The sequence below is a fragment of the Cebidichthys violaceus genome, unplaced genomic scaffold (assembly GCF_023349555.1).
Source record: "Cebidichthys violaceus isolate CVI_PGR_0920_01 unplaced genomic scaffold, fCebVio1.0.p SCAF_12, whole genome shotgun sequence".
In the NCBI taxonomy this organism is placed as follows: domain Eukaryota; kingdom Metazoa; phylum Chordata; class Actinopteri; order Perciformes; family Stichaeidae; genus Cebidichthys; species Cebidichthys violaceus.
The window spans coordinates 10,850,985-10,875,849 of NW_027176285.1; the positions used below are offsets into that span (position 1 = coordinate 10,850,985).

Here is a 24,865-nt window from a genome sequence, read left to right on the forward strand (position 1 = left end):
TAGCAGGACATTTTCAAGGAGGGAAATCACATCAACTTGACAAAAGTTAGTTAATCACAATCCTTAAGATTTCAGTCCTGATCGATTTAGAATGTCTATTTGAGGGAAAGCAGTTGAGTTGTGCGTAAAGTGTAGCAGTCTGGAGTCTTGAACTGTGTCCTATTTTTATGAAGTGTGCATAGTTCCATTTGTTGTGTGTATTTAATGTATGTCGCACAGACAACCAGTTCGTAATACTGCAAATATATAAATAATGTAATACTTTCATCAGTGGACCAGCAAATCAATCACCATTGTATTACTTCCTTCGGTGATAGATTTGACCTAACAGACATTCATTGAAATGAAAATCTTCAAGTTTTTTGAAAGCCACAACAAGAATTCAGAATGATTTCACCGGAGGCATAAATAGCAACTCACTATCAAACTATACCCTGCTTATAAGAACTTATTTAAAATTCTAAAACTCATTTAGCTTACGAGGCCTCTGTGCTGTCCTATTTGCTAAATGTTATTTGACTGATTTAATCGCAAAGTGTTTGTTAATAGATTGATATTAACCTAATCCTTGCAGGACAGAAAAGTAATGGCTTGGTAATATTAGTGTTTTTTGGGGGAATTTGTAAACAGAATTTCTTCATAAATTCTTCCTTTTTTTTAATCTGCATTGAAGCTTGATCTATTTCGTGTTTGTCTTTAAATATTACCCTACATTATTCCAAAATATGCCAGAAATTGTCCCCATTTTGTAGAGGAAGTGTAGTCGGGCTAAGTGTAGGAGCGCGTGTGGTCTCAGGGTGCTCTGGGATCTACTTGTCATCCTGCGTAGCTGTGTGACGTTTTTTCTATGGCAAAATCGCGCGGCGTGTGTTCAGCTGCGCTGACAGACTAAAGTTGATCGGATAAATTGTCTCAGATACAGACAAGGAGAGAATAAACAAAATACAACAGATCTTCAGGAGGAGCAACAGCTTCTGTCCCTCGAAATGAGTGACGACACAGACTCCCCTCCCGAGAGGGAAATGAAGGTATGACGTTATCCACAAGTTGTGTTGACAAGTTAGCATGTGTGAGCTAATGTTGCTCAGTTGGTTTTCTATGGTTGTGGCTAGCTTAGCTGGTTGGCTAGCTGGCCTGTTTTATGTTTTATGTTTAGATAACCGCACCACAAAGCATACAGCGTCAAGGAGCCATATTAACTTGGACACAAATATCAGTTAGAGACGTTGATACCGGCTTTAAAGTAAAGAACACTTATCTTCTGACTTTGTAGCCTACTTATGCTAACACGTTAGCTATTAGCACATCCGCCACATCTTGTAACGTTTCCTCATTGAGAGTTGAACGTTAACGTGACAGTATGTGCCTTAACAATCTCCTGTGTTTGGAATTACGACATGTAATACTTGTCATGTTCAGTAACTAAGCTTTAGCTTAGCATCATTAGCTAACGTGACGTGACTGCTCAGCATGTTTTGCTATCAACCAAGGTTTAAACTTTCACTTTGAGATTCTGCGTCACTTAACGTTACCTCAGTTGTGCACAAACCAGTCAAGTTGAAAGTATACGTTACTGGTTTAAAAGCAAAGCATTCCGCTTCATGTTTCCCACATGTTTACTGTACAGTACTGTTTTACATCCTAGAGGGAGGTGCGGTTTAGTTTGCAGTTATTGAACTGGAACCACATAACGTTAACCCTAAAGTAACAATCACTACTTGTCTGTTTCCTTTTTCAGGATTTTCAGTTTCGTCAGATGAAGAAAACGAGAGTCTTTGACCCTGTTGAAGATTTGCCGAGAGAAAGAAGTAGTCTGCTCACCATCTCGAACAAATTTGGTTTAACTTTTGTCGGGCTCGACAGAACATTCAAAGTTTACCAAACTCGAGACGTTCTGTCTGCTGATGCGTTCGACGGCAACGCCAACGAAATAGGTATGCATGTGACCGTACGGTTTTCCCTACATTGTCATGTTATTCGTCCTTACTAACAAAACTTCATCTTAATTTCCATTCATGTCTCTTTCCCACAATGCAATCGAATGTTCCTCTTTGTTCTAGTCGAGGGCAGAGCAGCGCTGGCGGAGGTGACTGTGGAACTGGCTCTGCACCACTTGGCTCTCAGCTGTGATGAGCTCACTTTGTCAGTGTGTGGCATGTCTGAGGGGGCGGGCTTGTCCCTCACGTTCTATGACGTCCGCACCTTCGTCAACAAGGTGACCACTTTACGCTCATTTCAGGATTTTATATATGTTTGTTTACTTAAAAAAACATAAACAGATGGTTTAAGGTTGGCTAGTTGTGCGGCAAGCAGGTCTCGGGATCACCACGATCCTCCGCTAAGTATTTGTCCGATGTTCTGACTCTTTTCTAAGGAACATTCGGTGAACATTTTAAGCTGGCATTATTATTCAGAGCTATCCAATTATGTGCAGCAGCAGATTTGAAAACCCAGACATTCAGCAGTTATTTTGAATTCAATAATCATTTATCATTTGTAAGTCAATCCACCATAATATAGTTATTCTACCTTTTAATGTTGCCCTTTATAAATACAAAGTTTGTAAACCTCTACTGCAGATGGGCATAGTCTACATTTTATATGTGACCGCTTCTCTTTCCCCGATGTTCATTTATTCAACTTTTCTTTTTTGCCATTCCAGGCGAGACCACAGAAGCTTCCGTTTGCATCCTTGCTGCCAGCAGTTCCCCCTGGCACTGTAGTGCAAGACCTGAAGTGGAATCCTGGACAGGCGTCCATGTTAGCTGCCTCTCTGTCTGACGGCCGTTTGATGATTTTGGATGTTACCGACGGTGTCAAAGTGCAGGCTGAGCTGCCGGCTTCAAGCGGCATCACATGTAGTAAGTTAAAGACTGCGCATAATAGTTGAGTTCACTTGTTCTCCATAGATCTTTAGTTAATGTACTTTGTTTCACACAGTTTGCTGGAGTCCCAAAGGAAAACAAGTCGCTGCAGGAAAAATGAATTCCACAGTCAGTCAATATACACCAGTAAGTCAACCTAAATCACCGTGATTAAGAATAAAGCACTTATTGCTCCGTCAGAGCTGCAGCATTCAATGACTGACAAGATGGATAATTGATGTTCTCCTCCTCTGAAAAGGCACTGGAAGAGAAAAAATGTATCCCGTGTCCACACTTCTACACCTCTGACCAACCTGTCAAAGGTAAGACCAATCCTGTACCAATAGAAACATATTAACATCTGTGTTCTACGCCCGAAAACTGAGCTTGATTGTGAAATGCATATAAGACCAGTATAATACACGTTACGTCATTTATTATGACTTTCATTACTGTGTCTGAATCCCATCTGTGGCTAATGCCTCTCCTTCCCGTCTCTCACAGTTCTGGATGTGCTGTGGCTGAGAACCTTTGTGTTTGCAGTGGTTTACGCTGCTGCAGATGGGTCCCTGGAGACCCCTCCCGAGCTAGTATTGATCTCCCTTCCTGTGAGTACGCCCTACATCCACAGTCCACCGAATCACATTTGGGTTATTGTCAGGTTTCACCCCTCCAGTCTTCAATGGAGAGGCAATGAAGTTACATTTGACCATATATTTCCTTTGAAATTCACATAAATGTTTTGTGTTTGATTAAAGATATTTTCTCCACATGGCCAGATTCTATACTGTAGCTTTAAAGGTGCTGTCAGTGTCACCATATTCTTGTGTAGTGGCTCTGTAGGTACATATAGGCTCCTCCTGCAGCTCCCATGCGCCTCTGTAAGTATTGTAATTTGAGTAGGATGCTTCATGCAAATGACCACTAAGCCATACAGCGTACGGCTGTTGTTGGTTTCATAGAGCTACTGAGGTCTCCGTGTTCATTTCAACTGTGTCACTGAGTATTTTAACATTTTAAATAAATCACAGTTGATGTCAGTGAACAGCAGGTACTTCTCAGTATCTGTAGCGGCGTTCTTTCTGGTAAAATGAAGCTATTAATCAGATGGTGCTTCCACCATACAGACGTTGCATCTGTTGTTCCAGCGTGTGAATGTGCATTAAGCAAATGTGTTGAAGTGTGATTTGTTTCTGTTTGTTTTTTTTGTTGTAGAAGAAGGATGAGAAGATAGAGACAAAGTATCTGAACTTTAGTGACACGGTGTACGGCAGCTGCACTGAGCGACAGCACCACTACTTTCTCAGCCATGTAGAGGACTGGTAAGAGTGACCACCATTTACAGGAGCCACACAAAGGCGTGATGACTGTGTGGTTTATCAGTGCTAACTCTTAACTTTGATTGTTTCAGTGTCATGTCAAATTGGTGTAATGTTTTGCTTCATCTATTTATTTCATCCAGGGACCTTCTGTTTGCGGCATCAGCGGCTTCCATTGAAGTCAGCGTCATAGCCGCTCGACCAGAGGACAAGGTACCTGTACACTGTTTTGAATAGAACTAGAAGTGAAAGGTGTATTTTTCCATTTAAATTCCAGGAGTGAAGTAAACTGAGATCTATATAGTTTATGTGGACACGGGCCCTTAAATGTGGTATTGCGGTGCAACAAGGCATGGTGAAAAATGTTGGTGCACCTAAATGAAAAAGTTTACCAATGTAACACATGAGTCTTGAGCTCTGCATTATGACATGCTCCAAAGTATCAAAGAGAGTTACATAACTGTTCTACAAAGTTCTTCTCACTAAAAACACTTTTAAATAATTTATGCTAGCAGAGCTTCCCCCCCCCTACAGTCAGCCAATTGCTAAACTAGCCCTCTTAAGGACAGTAAGGACAGCTTGTAGATATGCTGACGTTTTTTTCCCAATTTACTGTATGAGGTCTCCACTACAAAACAAATCCTGTTATCTTGGGTTTTTAGTGTAGAATTAGACTTGTTCAAAGCTACGAATGATAAGATGGAATTCTGATTAAAAACAGATTTTATTCAGATATTTTCATTTGGCATTAATGTACAGTTTTACTGCTTACTGCTGGTGTGAGGGAAACACATCAAACCTCTGTAGACTGTGGTGACCGTGACTGATCGTTGTCCTTTTTAGAACTGGGAGCTCTGGATCCTGGAAGACGCGAGTCGGGCTGAGCTTCCAGTGACTGAGACGAATGAAGACACTCTGCCCCTCGGCTTAGCCATAGACTACACCAGCCTGCAGGAGATCCACATCAGTAAGTCACTCTCTTCACTTGTCTGACCAGATTTGCACATTGACACAATACTTCGTCTTTAACAGTCTTTAATTCTCTTCGGTAAAGCCGACACTAACGGTGGTTGTCAGTTGGCCAATTTTGGCCAAATAACACCAATTTTGGAGCCCAGTAAAGTCTGCTTTAGCACTTAAAAGTTAACTTTATTTCATGATAATTTCATGATAGTTGGTGTTTTGAACGGCATTCCTTTGTCTTTTGTTTGAGCTCCAAAACATTTTATGTCCAATACTCCCCTAATGATCAGATGAGGCTGAAATCCATCAGGTTTCTTTGTGCATACATCATCCACTGCAGTGGATGATGTATTGCTGTAGTGCTGTATTGCAGCGTGTGTAAAGAATATAGATAAGCTACCGTCTCAGTACACTGTTTTATCTTAAATGGCTTCGTCTGCCAGACGCTCACGTAGAGCTGCTGTTGCTGTCTAGCCTCATCTCTCCCTGTCACTCCGAGAACTCCCTCCCCAGCAAACAAAAAAACCTGCAATTGGAGCAACATTTTGACATGATTATAGTCGGATCAAAACCTTTTATCTGAAGTGAGACGTTAGATAGGGAGAGTGAAGGGAGGGAAACAAGAGTTGGAGAAAAAACTGCCCTCATTAAAATGTCTCAGGCATGCTAGAGGACCACAACAAACAACAAAGCCCAGACGATTGTGTTGCAGAATGCTGATGAGGTTTACCATGTGCCGCTCCCTTCTGTTCACTCGCTGTCACCAGTTCTACTTCTCATTAACTTTGGACTCTACTTTCCTAACTGAAATACAACATAAACTGAACATAGGCTGCTATTTTTGTGCGTTGTGTGCTTATTTTGTGTTTAACTTGGGATCATTTTATTTTGTGAAGCATTTTCTGTGTTCTGTGTGCGTGAATATGTATTTGCATATTAAATATGCAAAGTATAGGACAATAGAGAGGTGAGTCAGTGGTAATGAATCAAACATTGGAACGCCTTTGAACAGCAGCTACTGCTGTCATCCACAGATGACAGTGAAAGTTATAATTGAGGAATATATGAGAAAGCTGTAGAGAGGACAAAGTGTACTCTTTTTGACGCGTCTCAAATGACTTGTGTCAACTCTGACTAATGCATCTTTAATTCGGAGTGTGAACACTCAGTCATAATTTAAATGTTGGTTTAGGCTGTTTTTTTGCCATTTGTTTTTTCAGCCCACAGCGCACTGCATGATTTTTTTGAGAGTGCAGGGAAGTGGGTGTAAAGAGCAGGAAAGAGTTTGGGGCGATGCGATGGACTGTGTTTTACCAAATGAGGCATCTTAGGACGGTTGTCGCTGCACACGAGTACAGTGTCCCTTATTTGAACTGAACTCTGGGTACTTGTTTTAACCACTGGGGGGCAGAATGAGCCACAAACAGCATTTTGAACATCGCATAGTGAGCATAAAGCACTTGCTGTTAAGTCTGTCTTTTTCACCATGTAGACAATAGTATTTCTCTGTCTGAATGTCTGTCTCCAATCTTGCCTCCCTCTCACAGCTGAGGAGAAGACCTTGCCTCCAGCGCCCACGATGCTGATGCTGTCCACGGAGGGATTGCTCTGCCCATTCGCTCTGCTCAACCTCAATCCTGGGGTAAAGCAACTGGTCTCAGCTCTTACTGTCCTCGCCTTGGAGGGGGAGAGACTGCCCAAGCCAGGTGAGAGAGCCAGTGACTCAGTTTTTGTCTCAAATGTTGAGAGAGCTGCACAATTTTTTTTTGTAATCGCACATTGAAGTGATACATTTCCTGAAGAGATAGTCATCTAATGCAGTCTTGTCAGGCAGTGTTTGCAAGATTTTCCCTTTTCTGGTGTGATGCCATCAAAGGCTGTTGAAATTCATGGACATATCATCTGACATGCCACCCGTTGGTTTCTAAAGGAGCATTTTTAAGTGGAGTTTGGTTTCACAGCTCAGTTTAACAGCCCGAGAGACCCGTCAATCAAGCAAACCATCTTCGACTAGACTGTGAAGTGCTTGCTTTTACTCCTTTTAGGGCTCAACTTTCTTTTGTGCCAAAGAAAGAACCACGATAAATGTGACTTGGATCTTGTCGACACAACTTGCCCAGCATGTGATTAGATCAAATGAGAGCCACTTTCTTTTCTGTTCACAGGTTATTTGGCAGCCCAGCCACCCAAAATTGCTGCCTCCATCCCATCTGCCCTCGCACCATTCCCGAACCTCGGTCTTCATTTAGCAGCTGCTTCCACCCCTCCAGCCCCCGCTGCAATGTCCTCCGCTGCCCCGTTCAGCATGGTTCCCGCTACTCCCGCATCGTCCATGGCATCGTCATCGGGCTTCAGTTTCTCTGTCCCAACGACAAGCGCCAACTCTGCTCCTCCACCTTTCTCAATGGGGGTGCCCGCACCTTTTGGCTCGGGGTCCCTTGGCTTTTCGTTTGCCTCCAAACCTGCCGCTGACGCTCCTTCAGCGTTTTCTTTCACCCCTTCGATCAAACCGTCTGCGGTGGCAGCCCCAGTTCTAGCTCCGACACCCCAGAGCATTGCTGCTGCCGCCCCATCAGCAGTAAAACTGAATCTAAATGAGAGGTAAATCATTTATCACGGTATTCCAACGGAGACATTGACGTTTGTATACATACATACAAAGACTCAGAAAATCTGTCTGCTCTTTCCCTAGGTTTTCAGCACTGGAGACCCCAGCACCATCCCCGCAGTCTTTCTCCTTCAATCCCCCGCTGCCCAAAACAGTTGCTCCCAGTTCCAGTAGTTTGACCGCCCCTCCACTCTCAGCCCCTAAGCCACCAGCTGTTTTGAGTAAGCTTGCCTCAGTACCGTCACTTGTTACTTCTTTGCACAAGTGCGTCGTTCTTCTTTGATATTTTATCAAAGAATTCTTTGAATGGTAAGCGTTTCATGGCTCGGGGTTGTGATTCTAATGCTGTTGGTCGTGTCTCAGCTCCAGTGCGTCCAGCTCAAACCAGCACGCCGCCCGCAATCGTCCAGAAACCTGCTCCTGCTGCCCAGGGCCGTGTCCAAACTCCACAGGTCCTATCTGTTTATTATGAAGGGTTTTTTCTGTTCATACATTGACGAGACCTTTTTTGTTATTTGTAGATATTTTGCTCAAAAGATAAATATATCTTCCATAGAAATAGGATATGAATGGACATTGAACCACTTTCTGTGGTCATCTGACTAGACCAAAAGAAAATACCCTTCTACTCCTATTCTATTTCTATAGTATCCACCATAGGAACATGCTGAAGGCACTGAGCCTCCATGAGTACACTCACCCTAGTATTTAAAGAACCGTAGTGTTAATTAGATTACATCATTTTTAGCTTTGTTGTGTGTGTATTTGTTGGTGTGTGTTTCCTATTGACTTAAGTGTCGATTTTAATCTACTTTATTACTTCTCCATGCAGGCAGCTGTTAGTGTGAAGGCCCTGGAGAAGCAGCTACAGCAAAAGAGAGACTCCGACCCCATTATGGCCGGTATATTGGAGGAGGTGAGACGCATCATTCACTACACACTAGAGTACCATGCACCACTTCTCCTCGTTGGCCCAAACCAAAAATACGAGCATAACGCTAGCTACATATCAGCTAACCGAGCTAGGTTAGCTAGCTAGCGCTCACCTTACAGAACTGATGTTTGCTTGTTTTCTTAAGATATGATGTTGAGATTGTAAAGTAAAAGAGATTAATTGAATGTGGTCAACATATCTGGCCTGACACCTGATCTGATTCAAATAATGATGCAAACTGGGTAGACTGGTTCACAAACGGCACAATATACCCCAAGTTATAAAGCATTAATGACATCAGACTAAATGACTCAATAACATTGGTTAGCTTAGCTTAATTGGCTATTTCCTGCTCACGTGTAACTGCATTAATACTACAACTCTGACACAAATATATATGTTAAATATATTATTTGGCCTCCTAAAAAAAGGTGAGTTTTTGAAGTTCTGTTACAGCACAATATGCTTCACTTACTCTCTGTTTGTTATTTAACTAAACATGTCTTCGGCTTGTTATCAGATTGCACACTTCCAGAAGGAGTTGGACGATCTTAAGGCACGAAGCGCGAGAGCTGACTTCAAGGTTGGCGCCAATGAGGAGATGAAGGAGTTAAGGAAGGAGTCGGAGGACCTCCATATCTTCACCCTGGAGATTAAGGAAACGACAGAGGTAAGAGCATGGTTAGAAAACCAAAACACACTCGGATAAAAACCTTGTTCGCTTAATCCCACACCCAACAACTGCCTCCTACCCAGAATGCAATGGCCTTACAGTCACTGTCACATGTTTGCGGTGGTTAGGTGGTGTCTCCTAGTTGAATTAATGTTATTTTCTGATTCACAGTCTCTCCATGGAGACATTGGTACACTGAAGACCACCTTGCTGGAGGGCTTTGCTGGGGCAGAAGAAGCCAAGGCCCAGAGTGAGCTGAGCAGAGACAGAAACTACAGACAGCTGCTGTACAAAAAACCTCTGGACCCCCGCAGCGAGGAGCACCTCAAGGTGAAATGTTTGCATGAATCGATACTCTTCGTAGAGTCACCTACACACTCTGAGCATTTCTTCTATTTCATTGATTTTCTTTTTTTTTCCTTATTTAGGAGATTCGCAGGCTCTACCAGTACGTTACGTTTGCTGTGGAAGACGTCAATGACGTGTTGGATGTGGAATGGGAGAAACACCTTGAGAAGAAGAAAAAGCAGAAGTAAGCACAACGCTTCTAAAATCTACTGAAAAGCTTGTTGTTTAAGTATAATTTCATTATGAAATAATGATCTTCTTCACAGACACATGGCCGTGCCGGGGCGTGAGGGTCTGTTCACTACGCTGGCCAACAACCTGTACATCATCAACCAACAGAAGAACAGATTGGACCAGTTGATTAAGCAACTCACCTCACTGCGCCTCTACAACAAGACTACCGCTCCCACTATAAACCGCAGCGCCGCTACTGAAACAACTGCTGGGTAGGAGCTGGCAAGGAGCAGTCGTAGAGATGGAGGAATGTGAACATTTGTGGGATAAATGAGTATTGCATTTTGTAGATTTTTTTTTAGGTTTGTTGTGAGGGAGGAGACTGTGGAGTGGGTTTGGGGATAAGATAATTCATATTTCAATTTAACATTGACTTAAATGGGCTGCAATTTGAATCTAGAATTGTTTTTTTGGTAATTAAAGATAAACAGATTCAACTTATTTGTTTTCATAACAGTGTGGTATAATTACTAGCAAAATAATCACCATTTTCCAAGAATAACAACGATTGCACTAATTTCTTTCAGTGTGGAATGGGACATTAACATTGATTCGTAATTTTCTGCACCAGTACACTGCAAACAGCTCTTAGAAAATGTGTTGTTGTTGTTCCCAACCTAAACAACTTGTATCTGTGTTTTATGACAGTTTGGAAAGCGAGCTTGAGAGCTTAAGGGATGCACTCCTGAAAGCCAGGCTGGACACCACCCCGCCTCAAACCAAGTCCAAGTCTCCAGGTATCAAGCTTTATATATTTTTGGTATAAAAATAATGAAGGCTATCAAATTTCTTTATTTCCGCATACACTACATATATATACGTTTCTTCAGCAGTCAAGATCTCACCAGTGAAACAGTCCCAGCTGCGTAACTTCCTCTCAAAGGGACAGATGCCTCCTGTCCGCTCAACTGCACCAGGTACACACATCCTGCACAAACTGATTTTTAACAAGGGTTACAAGTATTTTTTTCTTCTGTAAGTTTGGTCTACTGACTTTAAATTTGTCGTTCCGTGAAACGAGAACTCTCAAATGGACCCCAATAGCAGTCAAACAAAGAAAAATAACAGTTTTTTGTTTTTAAATATTACCTTAATACAGCAATACCACGGTTATTGGTGAACTAGATGTTCTTCATCTATTCTCTTCCAGCCAACCTGTCTCGCTCGGCCTTCCTTTCACCTAAATACTACGAGGACTTGGACGATGTGAGCTCTACGTCCTCCCTGTCCCAGTCCCTGGAGCCTCACCCAGCGGACTTGGAGCTAGAGGAGGAGGAAGAGGAGGAGCTACAGCCAGAACCCCTTCCGGTCAGCCTTTCAGCATTGCCCAACCCCCGCCACCCCACAGTTGTGAGGACCCCCTCTATCGCGCCTGGCTTTGGGGCCATCCAGTCAACTCCTGTAACAAAAATCCACTCAGCCCAGGGTATGGCCTTCGGACTCAGCCCTATTGCCAGCCCAAGTGAGTAAATCACACTAACTATTCCTTTTTAAAGTTGTCCTTCAAAGCCAGGAGAGAACTGCTTTTAAAAATGTCACATGAAACACAGAGTGCAGCTGTCAAACACGAGCAGACATGCTTTGTTTCATAACTGTTGCTAACTGTATTGATATTTCAGTTCCAACCAATAAGATCAACCTCAGTGGGGCTGATAGCACTGCTCTCGCCACAAAGACGGTAAAACATGGAGCCCCACCATCTGAGAGGACCGCCCCTGTCGCCATCCCCGCCCAGCAGGCTGCAGCCACGGCTGCTCTACGCAGGCAGATGGCCAATCAGAAGACAGGTAGGGGGAGCAGTTGAAAATACTAATTAGTTTATTTTTAAATGGTAATGGCAGATGTATTAAGTTGTTATGGGCTACACTGTGTGTCTAAGAAGCTGTTTGTATAATATTGTGTTGCTGTACCCACTGTAATTCACCAGGGGGAGACACAGACTTCCAGAAATAATGTGAACCGGGTAGCTTAATGACTAAGCACAGTGGTTGCCCCATCATGTCTTAGAATCACTTACTAAAACAATTCAAACCAGGCATGAATCCCCATGGATATGTTAAATTCATTTAAATACACCTGCCTGATGTGTTCCTTCTTTAAAAATATGAACGTGTATAAGTTTGTGTGTATATGTCCATCTGTGTGTGATTTGGTTACATATGCATATCTGTGTTTACCAGCTGTGGTCAGTACTTCGTTGACAGAGTCCACATTGAAGACGGTTCCTCAGGTGGTCAATGTCCAGGAGCTTAAGGACAAAGGGCCTCCTATGCTGGTTTCCAATATCATCAGGTAAAAAAAAAAGAATTATATAGATTTCTTTTGAGTTATGCCTAAATTTCCTTAACTAAGTGACAGTTGGCTGTGTTACGGTAGGGGAGGTCTTGAATACATGTAGTTTAAACTATATATATATTTATATATATATATATATACACACACACACACACACACACACACACACACACACACACACATAAAAGTCTGATGACAACCACTTTTGTAAGTTTCAGGCAGTTAAAGTCAGGAATATATCCAAAGTTCTGTGGTTTATGCTTAATATTTCAGGTCTGGATATGGCTCTTATGATACAGTGACAATGATATCAACAAAACAGACACTTTCATTGTCTTATTTTACAGAATAACTGTAAACAATCACACATTTGTAGTTTGTGGACGCTTACTGATGACACGTTTTAGCAATATATGTCCTAACTGGTTCTCATGCAGTCCACTTTGAATTGGAATAGAGTCGTATTATCACGTTTAATTAACATGGCAGATAAATGAAATTATTTTTTTGAAAATTTCAATTTTTAAGCAATTTCTTTATTTGGTTTAATACATATTTTATTTTTTATTTTTTTAAATCTATATATCTTATCTTATCTGTCCTATCTATGTACATCCTGTCTAATATTAAACATGTTATATAATATATATGACGTTAAATCCTGCCAGTATCCACATGGATCTATTTGTGATACAGTGAGTAGACGGTCTGTCACTGTGAGTCCTCGAGGGGTTTCCTGTTTGTTTTGCAGACATTTATCAGGTCACTGACTCCACCTAATCTCAGCCGATGCTCACGACTGGCTCAGCCCAGCAGCCTTTGCATTTGAGCCTGTTTTCCTCAAGTATTCCATCTCTTCCATATAATTATACACTTATAAATAAATATCACTTTGTATATAGTCTTACCTTTTTAATGTTCAGTTAAAAATCCTGCTTCCATTTCCTGCATTTTTATAAACCTCTTTATTCTAATATGTTGTGTATGATCCTGTAGAATGTAACTGATCTGTATTTTTACGTCATGGCTCTACTTCAGCACACTGGATTTTAAATCTCTGTAGAATGGAGCCAAAACAAAACGGTGTGAATAGACTGCACTGTATGCACACTGTCTAATTGTCTCTTTTAATACCGCTATCCTTTTCACTTCCACGTCTTTCATTGGACTCTTAATTCACTGCATGACTCACACACTCTTGTTCCAGTCTCCTGCACCTTCCTCTTTCTGCCTCACTGGGCTGCGCACCACTTTTTGTGCTTGATATTTCGGCAGGCCATCCGTCCTTGCGGCTTTACCCAAATAAAGCCTGCTCACAATAACGAGCACAGCAAGGCATTGTGAGAGTAAGATGATTATGAATGTGGGTTTTTTTCCCTGATTCCAGCCTACTCTTTTATCTCGCAGTAGTGTAAAGGTTCAGACATTTTTTCAAATGATTCCCAGCTTGATACGTTTTGTTTTACCAAAAGAAGAAGAAAAAAATAATAATACATGCTCCCAAGAATTTCAAAATCCACATTGTTAAAGATTTGGTTAAGATTTAAACTACCATTAATTTAGACTTAAAGCTAAGGGATTGGTATGAAAAAGAGATGATAAACCGTAATATTTCATTTTTGTCCAATCCTACACAAAGGAAATACTTGGTAGCAGAGACCAGGTTGTGGATACCTCATTTAGACATGAACACCGCATCTCTCTCTAGATGTTAAGGTGTCAGTTGGACAGTTTTAAAAACCAAACACTGAACACTCTCTCCACTCTTTGTTCTGCTCTGTTTCCCAGCTCATCAATGCCAGATCCAGCAGCTCCCGTCTTTGCAACAGTGTCTTCCAACCAGGCCAAACGAGTGAGTTCTCCATCTACCCATCACTCCCCAAGCTGTCATTCATCTTGTCTTACGTTTGTACACCCACACAGCTATGTACCATTTATTTATTTATTTATTTATATATATATATATATATCATACCACACGTTTCCACAAAGTACACAATCAGATGCTCTTAAAAAGGTTTAGAGCTTAAAAAAAAAAAAAAGAAAGGTTAATTGATTAAAAGAAATGTGAAAATATTGACATGACCACCTGTAGTGTTTGCGATTTCCAAGTGGAACTGTTTGGTGCAGCCACACATACATGTCTTCAATGTATTTTGTCCGTTTACATGCTGTTATTTAAACACTTAAGATCAAGCACATTCAGTATTAGTATCCCTCTGCCTGCAGTTTTAAAGATTGTTCAACTTGTGAGAATTCACAGATTGCTGACAGTTTTACATGCGAAGACGGACCATTAACTACATGGGTGAGAAATGCCCCAGTTCCCTCCCATGTTGATGTTACAAATTGCAGTTTGGTGACATGGGAACTCCTCGCACGAATCTTCGTCACTGTTCAATTTAAATGGGAATGACCCAAAACATACTGATCTCCAGCCACATGTGTGCACATAAACACTCACATCTGCCTTAAAATTGCGGCAGATATAGCTGTGTGTTCAAAGGAACCTGCACAATGATCTCTTAATCATACACAATGAATATACTGTTTGTCTGTATTAACACTTTGCAGAATTAATAGCCAATCCCTGTTTAAAAACTGTCTTTACAGAATCCTACCCAAGGTATCCAGAAGATGTCCAATGAAAGCACAACCTCCCAACAAACAGGCTTTGTGTTTGGTAAGCACTGCTTAGATGTAGGTGAATACATAGTTTCCTCGAAGCTTTTTTTTTTTTTTTTAATGATAAGCCAATCAGCACCAGGGGCGGGTCTAATGTCGCTGTGCGCTGGAACCGAGGAGTAATAATGACAACAATGGAGGGCGCTACAGGCGACACTGATGCTGCTATCGAGGCTGTTCTAAATCGATTAAAAGAAGAAGATATCTTTGAAATTCCAACAGCACTCTGCTTTGATGTCTGGGGAAAAAATTTATTATTTACCTCTGTCATACTGCTACAAGATGACGGATTGAGTCTCGTAGCATAGCTTCTTTTCTGTGCCGTCTTTGTTGGCGTATCGCGGACATTGTGAATATCCAAGTCTTACAAATAATTTAAAACATTTACACAAATGCTCCCAGAATAGACACTGAGTCTATACGGGAGAATTACCCTGACATCTCTGAATCGATCTCCCTCACTTTTGGGCTGCTGAATAATATTTTTTAATATATGACCCCCTCGAAAGTGAGGAGTTGACAATTCTGTCTGATATCGGGCAATAAACTTGTGTGTCTTTTAGGTCAAACGTCCAAAACAGACGCTTCAGTGGCTCCTGCTTTCTCAGCAGAGCAAAGCACCAGCAAAAGTTTCTCCTTTACATCAGGGTGAGTCAATTATGTATGCCTAACATGTTGCATATTTTATGTTCATAATTATCAATGTATGTATCCAATCAAATGTAGTCTGGGGAGACTAACTTAGACCTTCCATCATTTAGAAATGCACTTGACCATCAGTTTGTGGGTGAAAGCAGCTATTGGTGGCATTTGGCTATCGCAATATCAATCCCTCTTGAAATAATACTCTGCCCATACATATGTTCTGTTTCACTTGGAAATGTGTGGCATTACAGAAGCTAAAGATGCTCTTGGTTCATTGTGACTTAAATGTTCTCTTGCAGGTCTGCAGGCTTCAGTTTTGCTTCTGTTACTCAGGGAGCTGGAATGTCACAAGGTAAGACGATACAGCAGCTTGCTATCAGACAATCTTAGGGGCAGATCAAACCGAGACGCTTCAAAAACGCACCGTGGCAAAGCGAGTCAGGCAAAACAGCTGATGAGCCGGGCGAGCGGCGATCAAATGTAAACAACGGAGAGAAAAATGATTCAATGTGGACGTCGAGCTCTTGCTGTTGCTCTGCCGTTGAATGAGGAGGAGGAGGGGGAAATTCTATATATCATCGTAATCAGCTATCGCTGATATCAATGTCCGTTCCAACGATATCTACATAAAAACAGGAAGTCAGTGGTAAAGTAGTAAAGCCCGCCTCTTGCTTGATTTGATTGGTTTTCTCTGTCAATTGACTTAGGATGATGTCAAATGTACACACACTCATCCTTTTTCTTATTTGTCTCTCCAGTGAAAGATGTGAATAAGTTCGCCTTCGGTGGAAATGGCAAGATGATGTTTGGGCAGACGGGAGAAGAGCCATTCGCCCTCACCCCAACATCCACCTCCCCTGCTCTTGGCACAGGATCTCCCACCCAGCCTCCACACACATCAGGGGACAAACCTGCCTCTAGCACATCTGCCCTCAGGATAGAGCCACAGCCCCTTAAGACAATTGGAGGAGAGACTCTGGGCAGTTTCTCTGGACTGCGCGTGGGCCACGGAGAAGAGGCTAAAGATTTAGCCGCCAAACCTGCTGCCGGCTCATTTACCTTTGGGGAGGCGGGACTTGGTGTAGGCAAGGGAGCAGCACAGTTTAGCTTTGCTTCAGGTCTCCAGAAGTCTGCAGAAGATTCTACAGTAGCAGACTTGTCCATGGGGGCAGCGGCGTCAGGCAGTTTGTTCAAGCCTCCTGAGCCGAACCCCAAGCAGGCCTTCTCTGTTCCCCAGTCTAGCTCTATTGCCTCGGCTTCACCTACGTCTTTCGGTAGTCTCCTTGGGGCTCCTTCAGACTCCTCAGAGGAACCAAAGGTTTCCCCACCACCTTCAGAACCCACGCCGCCCCCTGAAAAAGAACCTGCTACTGGACCAGCTGTAGACAGCGGCAGTCCCCTTGTAGTACTCGAGCCTGCAGCAGATGCAACTGCGACAGAAACCACCGAAGTCACAGTTCCAGCACCAACACCAACACCTCCTTTGGCCACATTTGCCCCGACCGCAAACCTTCCCTCCTCCATCACTGCACCAACTGAAGCAACCGCTCCAGCACCAGCCGGTGCGGCTCCCGCATTAGAAGCCACCCCAGACAGCACCACCACCACCGCCGTTGCTCCTGTGCCCACTTCCGCTGCGGCCACCCCTGCTGAAGCATCGGTCTCCCAGGTCGCTCCAACAGCATTCCAGGTGCCCAGTTCTGACAAACCAGGCTCCATTTTCACTCACCCTGCTCCTGCAACAACAGACAGCAGTTCCCTTGGTATTATACCAGTTATCACCACAGTTGCCGCTGCAGTTACCACTCCCACCCCTACTGTTGACAGTACAACAACTACAGCTGGAAGCACTGTGTTTGGACAACCTGTTGCTCCTCCAGCTTCTTCGGCCCCCGCGGTCCCAGCAGCCCCAGCCGCCCCAGCAGCCCCCTCAGCCCCCTCAGCCCCCTCAGCCCCCTCAGCCCCCTCAGCCCCAGCAGCCCCCTCAGCCCCAGCAGCCCCCACAGCCCCAGCAGCCCCAGCATCCATCGGTTTTGGCTCAACTGCCTTCGGAACACCGACTGGAACTGGTTTTGGCAAATCTGCGTTTGGCCAGATGAGTGGCTTTGGTCAGCCTGCCAGCAACACCGAAACACCCAGCGGCTTTTCTTTTGGCCAGTCGGCCTTCGGAGCGAGTCCCAACAGCGCGACTACTGGCGGAGGCGTATTTGGTGCTGCTACTGCTACCAACGCCAGTTCCTTCTCCTTTGGCACAAGCAGTGCCAACACCGCCAGCAGCACTGGGTCGGGGCTGTTCGGACAAACCACAGCACCGGCGTTTGGCCAGAGCTCAGGGTTTGGACAAGGGTCTGTGTTTGGGAGTAACACCACCACATCCTCATCTACAGGATTCAGCTTTGGACAGCCGTCAGGTGAGTGTGAGTATGTGCAGTTTTATTTATTAATGCGGAGTAAAAAATCTGTGGGATGCAATAGTAGTCTATATAAAGCAATAGCTTTGTGAAGATTATTTTTGTCATGCGATTCTCATTTTTGTCTTCTACGTTCTATGGCATATGCAAATTACAGTTCCAATGTCACTAATGCTACACTGAACCTGACGGTCTCAAGTCGTTACATTATTTCACCACAACACAGTATTCAATTGGAATCCTGTGACTATTTATAACTAAGGAAAACGACACCTTCAGGCTTTCAAAGGCATTGGGTGTTACAAGGTTCTCCATTTCAAACCAGTCAGCCATAAAAAAAAAAAAGCTGGAGACGATGTTGTCACTCAAAAGTGCTGTTATATTATACTAATCAGAACTACGCAGCTACAAATAGTTAAGTTGTGTCTGACAGTGTTTAAGATAGTGTCAGATGTCAAATGTGGCACTTTGTTTGGATGAAAAGCCGTCGTCTTGCAGCAGAGAAGACATCCAATTGTATTGTGTCTGTAGTTTACGGCCTGCCTGAGTGGATGGGGGGGGGGGCGGGTAGTCTGAGTAAAGAGGGTGGCATGAGGGGAGTTGTCGCATTCCCATAGATTCTCTAAATACCCAGCATATTATGGGAATGTCTTTGTCTTGACAGCTGATGTTAACGTATCGACTCAGCAGTAAGACGCAGCCTCTCCTGTCTCTCTGGGTTTCCAGACTTCACTTATTGTGTTTTATGATATCGGGGGAAGAAAAGGAAGAAAAAAAAAAAAAATATATATATATATATATATATATATATATATATATATATATATATATATATATATATATTCCTGACATCTAGTCGCGCTGAGGATGTCTCTGTCTTGACTCTTTTTCCTTCTTATTACAGCTTTCGGCTGCTCTCCTGCGAACCCTGTGTTTGGCCAACAAGCTAGCAGCGGAAGTGTATTTGGCCAGGTATCATCCACTGATTTATTTTAATTCTGTTGATTTGAATGATAGAGCAGCCAGTTCCATTCTTCTGGACACATTGTAACTAACTAGCATTTCTCTCCCAGCAGCAGCAGCAGCAGCCATCATCTGGTGGGACTCTGTTTGGCTTAAATGCAGCTAACACAGCGGGCTCAGCTGCCGGTGGAGGCTTCTTCACCGGCCTCGGAGGCAAACCGAGCGAAGACGCTGCCAACAAGAACCCATTCGGCACCAACGTCCCCACCGGAGGGTTTGGGCAGCCTGCTCAGACAGGTACGCTTACACAATCTGTACAAAAAACTAAATTAAGATTCCTAAAATATTTTTATTCCAACTTCTGTTCACATATTGTTGAGCGAGTGTCAATGACACGTTAATCTCCTCTAGGTGCACCCAGTCTGTTTGGGAATAGCAGTGCCAAGACCTTTGGTTTTGGACAGTCCTCCTTCGGTGAGCAGAAACCGAGCGGGACCTTCACCACCGGTGCGGGGAGTGTAGCATCCCAGGGATTTGGCTCCTTCTCTTCTCCGACAAAATCAGGTCCAGCTTCCCCCATGTTCCTTTTATTTCTAATGGTGCTTTGGTTCTTCGGTCCTTGTTGGCTCACCCTACTCTCATCCACTCTATGAAATTGATGCTTGCTTGCACTTTGCAGTTAACATTTTAGCATTCATAGTGCTGACATTTTCAGACCCAGACTAATGTGCTGTTCATACATCCTAAGGTAGGGATTTATTTTCTCAATTAGAACTGAGCTAAAGGCCAAGCAAATGTAAATAGTGGTGTAATAGCATCATTTCATAATTCCACACACATTCACCTGATATGGCTTGCACTAGAGATGTTTGATATTCTCTGTTTGACGTTTTTGGGGGGGTCTGGCTTGGGGGCTCTGGTCTGGCGATGTGTGAGGTTCAGTGATAGTGGGAAGGCTATAATAGCGATCCTTGGCTTCTACACATAATGACATCTTGCACATCAGCTGACATTGCTCTCTCCTTTATCACCTGAGCTACAGCAAGGGCTCTTATCTCCTCACCCCAGCAGAGCAGACAGGGAGGTAGTCGGGATGTGTCATTGCCTGCCTAACTCTCAACACACCAAGTCACAGTGCATATGCACATTTCATACCCAAAAGGTTTACATTTTAAAGGTTTAAATCCATCTTGGTCGTTGTGGTAACCCTCCCAGCTGTTTGTTAGCTCTACTGGGATGTCGGTACCAGTCGGCACACTAATGCCCCGTCACTGGCCTACGTACGGGGAATGTAATCTGGTTACATTAGCTCAATCAATTATTTACTGCAGGCCTGCTGGTAGCCTGGCTGTAATTTCAGTCCAACCTTTCTCCTCCCTCGGCCACGCCCACCTCCGTGGCTTTGAGTTGGTGAGAAGTATTCGCCTCGTCTTTAAGCTGTCACAGTGTGTTGTTATAGAATATGTGCTGTACACAACAAGACGCATTGTTGTTACTGTATTCACCAAGTTCAGACAAACAACAGTGCTGAGGACCATGTAGCTCCTTGTATATATTCTGCTGGTTGCTGTTACAAAACCTTTTCTATTTTCCTCCCTGCAGGTGGTTTTGGCAGTGCGCCGGTGTTTGGAAGCCCCCCTTCCTTTGGTAGCTCCCAAGCATTTGGTGGTGGAGCAGCATTCGGCTCGAGTCCTTCCTTCCCCAACAACATGGTTCCTCAACAACATGGTCCCTCGGCTGGTAAAGTGTTTGGAGAGGGAACCGCGGCAGCCAATATGGGAGGATATGGGTACGAAACTTAATGTGCTCTGTGAAAGGTTTAAAAAAAAATAAAAAGTAAAAAAAGTTTCACTAAATCAAAGTCAGCAAATGTTTTATGTGGCACAACATTTTAGTGGATCACATTAAACCAGCTGTTTACTTTGAGAATTGAGAATGTCGGCGCCATTAGGCCTTTACAGAGGGCTGAGCAGAGCAGAGAAGCTGATGTTCGCTTGCAGGGAACATCTGCTTTCTCTCTGGCTCAGTGCGCCATCACTAACACATAAAGCAACTGAAGAGCACCATTCACCCCAGTGTTAAACCCTCTATTAACATTATAGAGATGACGTGATCAAATTTACCAAATGGAGCAAATTTTAGTAGCCCCGTTGAAACCTTGTCCATTTACTGAGGGAGGCTGCTTTCACACTGTAACACAGATACATTTAAAAATGTTTACATTTTGAATTTTCTGAATCTCACTAAATGGGAAATTCCTATCAGCCCCCACGAAGTCAGATTTATTCCAAATCAGAAATCTTCTCCTTCGTGTCATTATTCCCACTCTAATGATTTCTCCAGCTCCATCAACATTGTGTGTCCACCACATCCATGTGTTTTGTTACAGTGAGCTTGGCTAAGAGCCCAAAACTCTGCATCACTGTGCAGGACTAGATTATTCCCCCTCAGATAATCTCACTCCAGGGTCATGCTGCCTGCAGATTAAACTGGCCTGCTCGCTCTCTCCCCCCTCTGTTTCGCTTATTCTCCCCCATTCTTCCCCATGGGACTCAAGGGGAGTGGGATTACCTCTTAAACCCTTGTCTCGCAATCCACACACATTCACCATCTGACACCTTCTGCCTTGTAGCATGTTTACTTAGTAGCAGCTAGACAAGGAGTATGTACCGTTTTTGTTGCTGTGAACACATCTGCTTCCGTTTTCAGGTTTGCCTCCCCGCCCAGCGGCCCGTCCTTTGGCGCTCTAGCCACTCAGAGCGCTCCGTCGTTCGGGGGCCTCGCCCAACAGGGCCCCGGCTTCGGAAGTCAGCCCAGCAACTTCTCAGGCTTTGGACAACAGCCACAGGCGGGAGGTGAGACTGCTACTTCTTTTCTTCCCTCATCATCTTCAAATGTCTTACCAGCACGCAGTTACATATTGTTAAGCAGCACGGTCAGTAGCTCAAGTCTGGTCGCTATGCGATTCTTCATCAGTACAATATTAATAGCAATGGCAACAAAGCATTTTCAGTCCATTATTTTTCATCCTATAAATGTATACAGGCAGTGCAAATCACAATTGTAGTTGCCCACCCGGTATGTAGTGATTCATTTTACTGAGCATTGCGTTACAATTGTGGGTTTTCATCTTTTGGCGCAAATTCCACAGTCATAATGTTTTATTGCTACAATCACCCGATTAATCACTTCTTCTTTTATTCTCTATTTGGTAGGATTCTCCGGAAACACTTTTGGCTCTACAAACCAGTAAGTGTGGTCAACACATTTCATTTTAATCTGAGTGAACCAATGAATGGACAGACCCACATTTCCCTGTTCCCCACTGGCAGCAGTGTGTTGTGCCTGTGGTGAAGCTCACATCTTTCTACCACAACACAATTTGCCATAGAACCTTTCAGATTTAATACCACCTCATCTGTTTCATTTTATTTGCCTTTTCTCTTCTTTATTCATTTAGCTTCAAACTGAGCTTTATTGCTATTTCCCTGTATTAAAATCTTGCTTAAAAATATCCAATAGATCAAATTTACAGTACTAAATATGCATCATTCTCCGAGCTCTTCCTTACTAATTGTCCCCTTGTGATTATAGTTTCATTCCCATCACTACTGCTTCTCCTTTTCGGTCTTTCGTCCCTCAGTCCCACTTCCTACCTCTCCTTCGTTCATGTTGCTTCTCTCTCTCCATTTGCTGCTGCATGTCACATGGCAGCCAGAGTTCCCCGGGGTGTGTTCCAGTGAAATGCACTCTGAAGTGTGCCGGAGTGTTTCGGGACGAGGCTTAGCCCACTGGACATGTTCACATGCTGTTAATAATCCTTCTCTCCGTCTTTTGTACTTGTTCTTTTGTGACTTCCCTGCATAGTACATTCATATCAATGCTGCTTTGCTAAACTGTTCTCATTCATTGGATTAGATTATGATTATGTTATAGTTAATATGCAAAACAAGCCTCATTTTTGACTGAAACTATATATATATATATATATATTTGTTTATATATTTTTTTATTTGTTTATATACATATATATATTTATTTTATTTGTTTATATATATATATATATATTTGTTTATATATATATATTTGTATTTGTTTATATATATATATTTTTGTATTTGTTTATATATATATTTTTGTATTTATTTATATATATTTGTATAACCACCTTTTAATACCCCAAAACAACCAGACCACAAAAGAACCACTTCAAAATTAGATAAAAAATTTACAGAAATCCCCAGCCCATCCTAAATCCACCGTGAAGCTTTCACATGTTCAAAAAAACATTTAAAAAAATCATATTTCCATTTCAATTACTGATTTTTGATGAATTGCAAAAGACATTACTGTTCTTGTTATTTTTATTACGAAGCTGTCCAACTCTACTGCTTGTTTGTCCTATTTAAATATATGAAGCTCCTCAGCGTCACTTAATATCGGTTTTGTTGTTCCAACACTTTATTGAAGCCGTATCCATCTTATGCCGACAGAAATATTTCAATCATATAACGGCACCATAACTTCAAATGGAAAAAGTTGTTCAGAGCTTGTGATAAAACTAATAATATTACAACTGGCTTTGAAACTCTTCTCAATAATCTCTCCCTCTCTGCTTTGTCTGTCGTTTCTTCTTCCAGATCAAGTCCACAAACATTTGCCAGTTGGAGAAGCTAGTTTTATTAAACGTCCACGTCACTGCTACAGTGCTTTCTGCAATCAAGCTCTTCGTGCCACATAATGTGTGAAGGGAATAGGGCGGAGATTGTGTTGCATTTAGGCTAAATAAAGAAAAGTGAATTAGCAGATATACATGCATTTTCTTTTCTAGAAAAGGTTTGTATATAATAGAAAAGGTTTTCAACCAGCTTTCAGTTTGCAGTTTATATTTACTTATATATATTCATGTGGGAACTTTATGCCTGATCTTAATATGTTCTTAGGACACACGAGAATCGACTATTAAACATTGAAAAACAGATTTCCTACAAGGTTTTTAAAAAATTATAGAAAACTTTGTTGTACACATGTAGTACGTTGTTCCACATTTATGAAGTTTACAGACTTAATTATTCTTTGTTGTCATAACATTCATACTGCAGGGCGATTTTGGTTTCTAGTTCATTTTGTGTCCAGCATTTGTAAGTTTTTGTTTTTGCACTTTTAAGCATAGAAATACACAAAAACTTTGAATCTTCTGAACAGTTCAGTCTTTCGTTGAATGATGGGAAATGGTGTCCTTTGCATGGCTATACAAATTCAAATTCAGTCCAGTTGCATATGTCAGTACAGTTGTAAATATATGTCAAAAAATGTGCCCTACAACCACAATTAAGCAAGCCCGACATGCTAAACTGTAATACAAAGAATTTTGGTCAACGGTGAAAAAAGTTATATATTTCTTTTCAGATGATTTTTGCAGTAAATCCCCCTTTGATATATTTTTTACATGAAAGTGTGGAAATAAATGGAATTTCTCAAAATATTTGTCTATTCAAAATTGTATTTCTTAATGCATCATGTTAATCGCTCATTTATTATGTTTATTCTCTCGTAGTCATGAAACGGAACAAAAACTAACATTAGTGTCTAATGCAGTGTCTCTTTATGTTCTTGGAAGCAATGGCAGTAAAGTGTTAAATGATCTAAAGCCCTCACTGTGCTGCTTCGATAAATTATGTTGCAAAGTGGAGAGATGATACTTTAATTTTATACCATTTTATTGAGTTTAATGTCTTGACATTAAACTCTGTAGCATCATTGCACAGCGTCACAGGGCATGGCTGTGCTTAGTATTTCCTTAATACAGAGGAAAATCAACTGACGGACAGTCAATCAAAACTAAATTCTCTTTAATTCGAGGTGGCTTGGAGAATAGCATGGCAGCGAGCCTCAAGGCCTCGAGCCACGGTTCACTAATTAA

At 42.4% G+C, this 24,865-nt stretch overlaps 1 protein-coding gene across 7 annotated transcripts; it reads left to right on the forward strand.

The window, feature by feature from the left end:
- The first annotated feature begins 868 nt into the window (after positions 1–868).
- On the forward strand, positions 869–24,427 carry nup214 (nucleoporin 214). Of its 7 annotated transcripts, none has more exons than XM_068706312.1 (36): positions 869–1,028; positions 1,739–1,934; positions 2,061–2,215; positions 2,663–2,861; positions 2,941–3,011; positions 3,124–3,187; positions 3,369–3,472; positions 4,080–4,186; positions 4,327–4,396; positions 5,027–5,150; positions 6,694–6,852; positions 7,312–7,747; positions 7,839–7,975; positions 8,118–8,206; positions 8,587–8,670; positions 9,209–9,358; positions 9,533–9,691; positions 9,790–9,893; positions 9,976–10,155; positions 10,592–10,680; positions 10,774–10,860; positions 11,094–11,405; positions 11,563–11,730; positions 12,124–12,235; positions 14,027–14,090; positions 14,852–14,921; positions 15,487–15,571; positions 15,868–15,920; positions 16,327–17,985; positions 18,884–18,951; positions 19,053–19,239; positions 19,354–19,506; positions 20,545–20,731; positions 21,652–21,797; positions 22,158–22,191; positions 23,583–24,427. In XM_068706312.1, the coding sequence occupies exons 1-36, from the start codon at positions 987–989 to the stop codon at positions 23,617–23,619; spliced, it is 6,141 nt and encodes a 2,046-aa protein (XP_068562413.1). In that variant the 5' UTR covers positions 869–986; the 3' UTR covers positions 23,620–24,427. The 7 variants fall into 7 exon arrangements, with proteins under 7 accessions (XP_068562413.1, XP_068562414.1, XP_068562417.1 ...); XM_068706313.1 differs by having other exon boundaries at positions 19,056–19,239; XM_068706316.1 differs by having other exon boundaries at positions 19,059–19,239.
- The last annotated feature ends 438 nt before the right edge of the window (positions 24,428–24,865 follow it).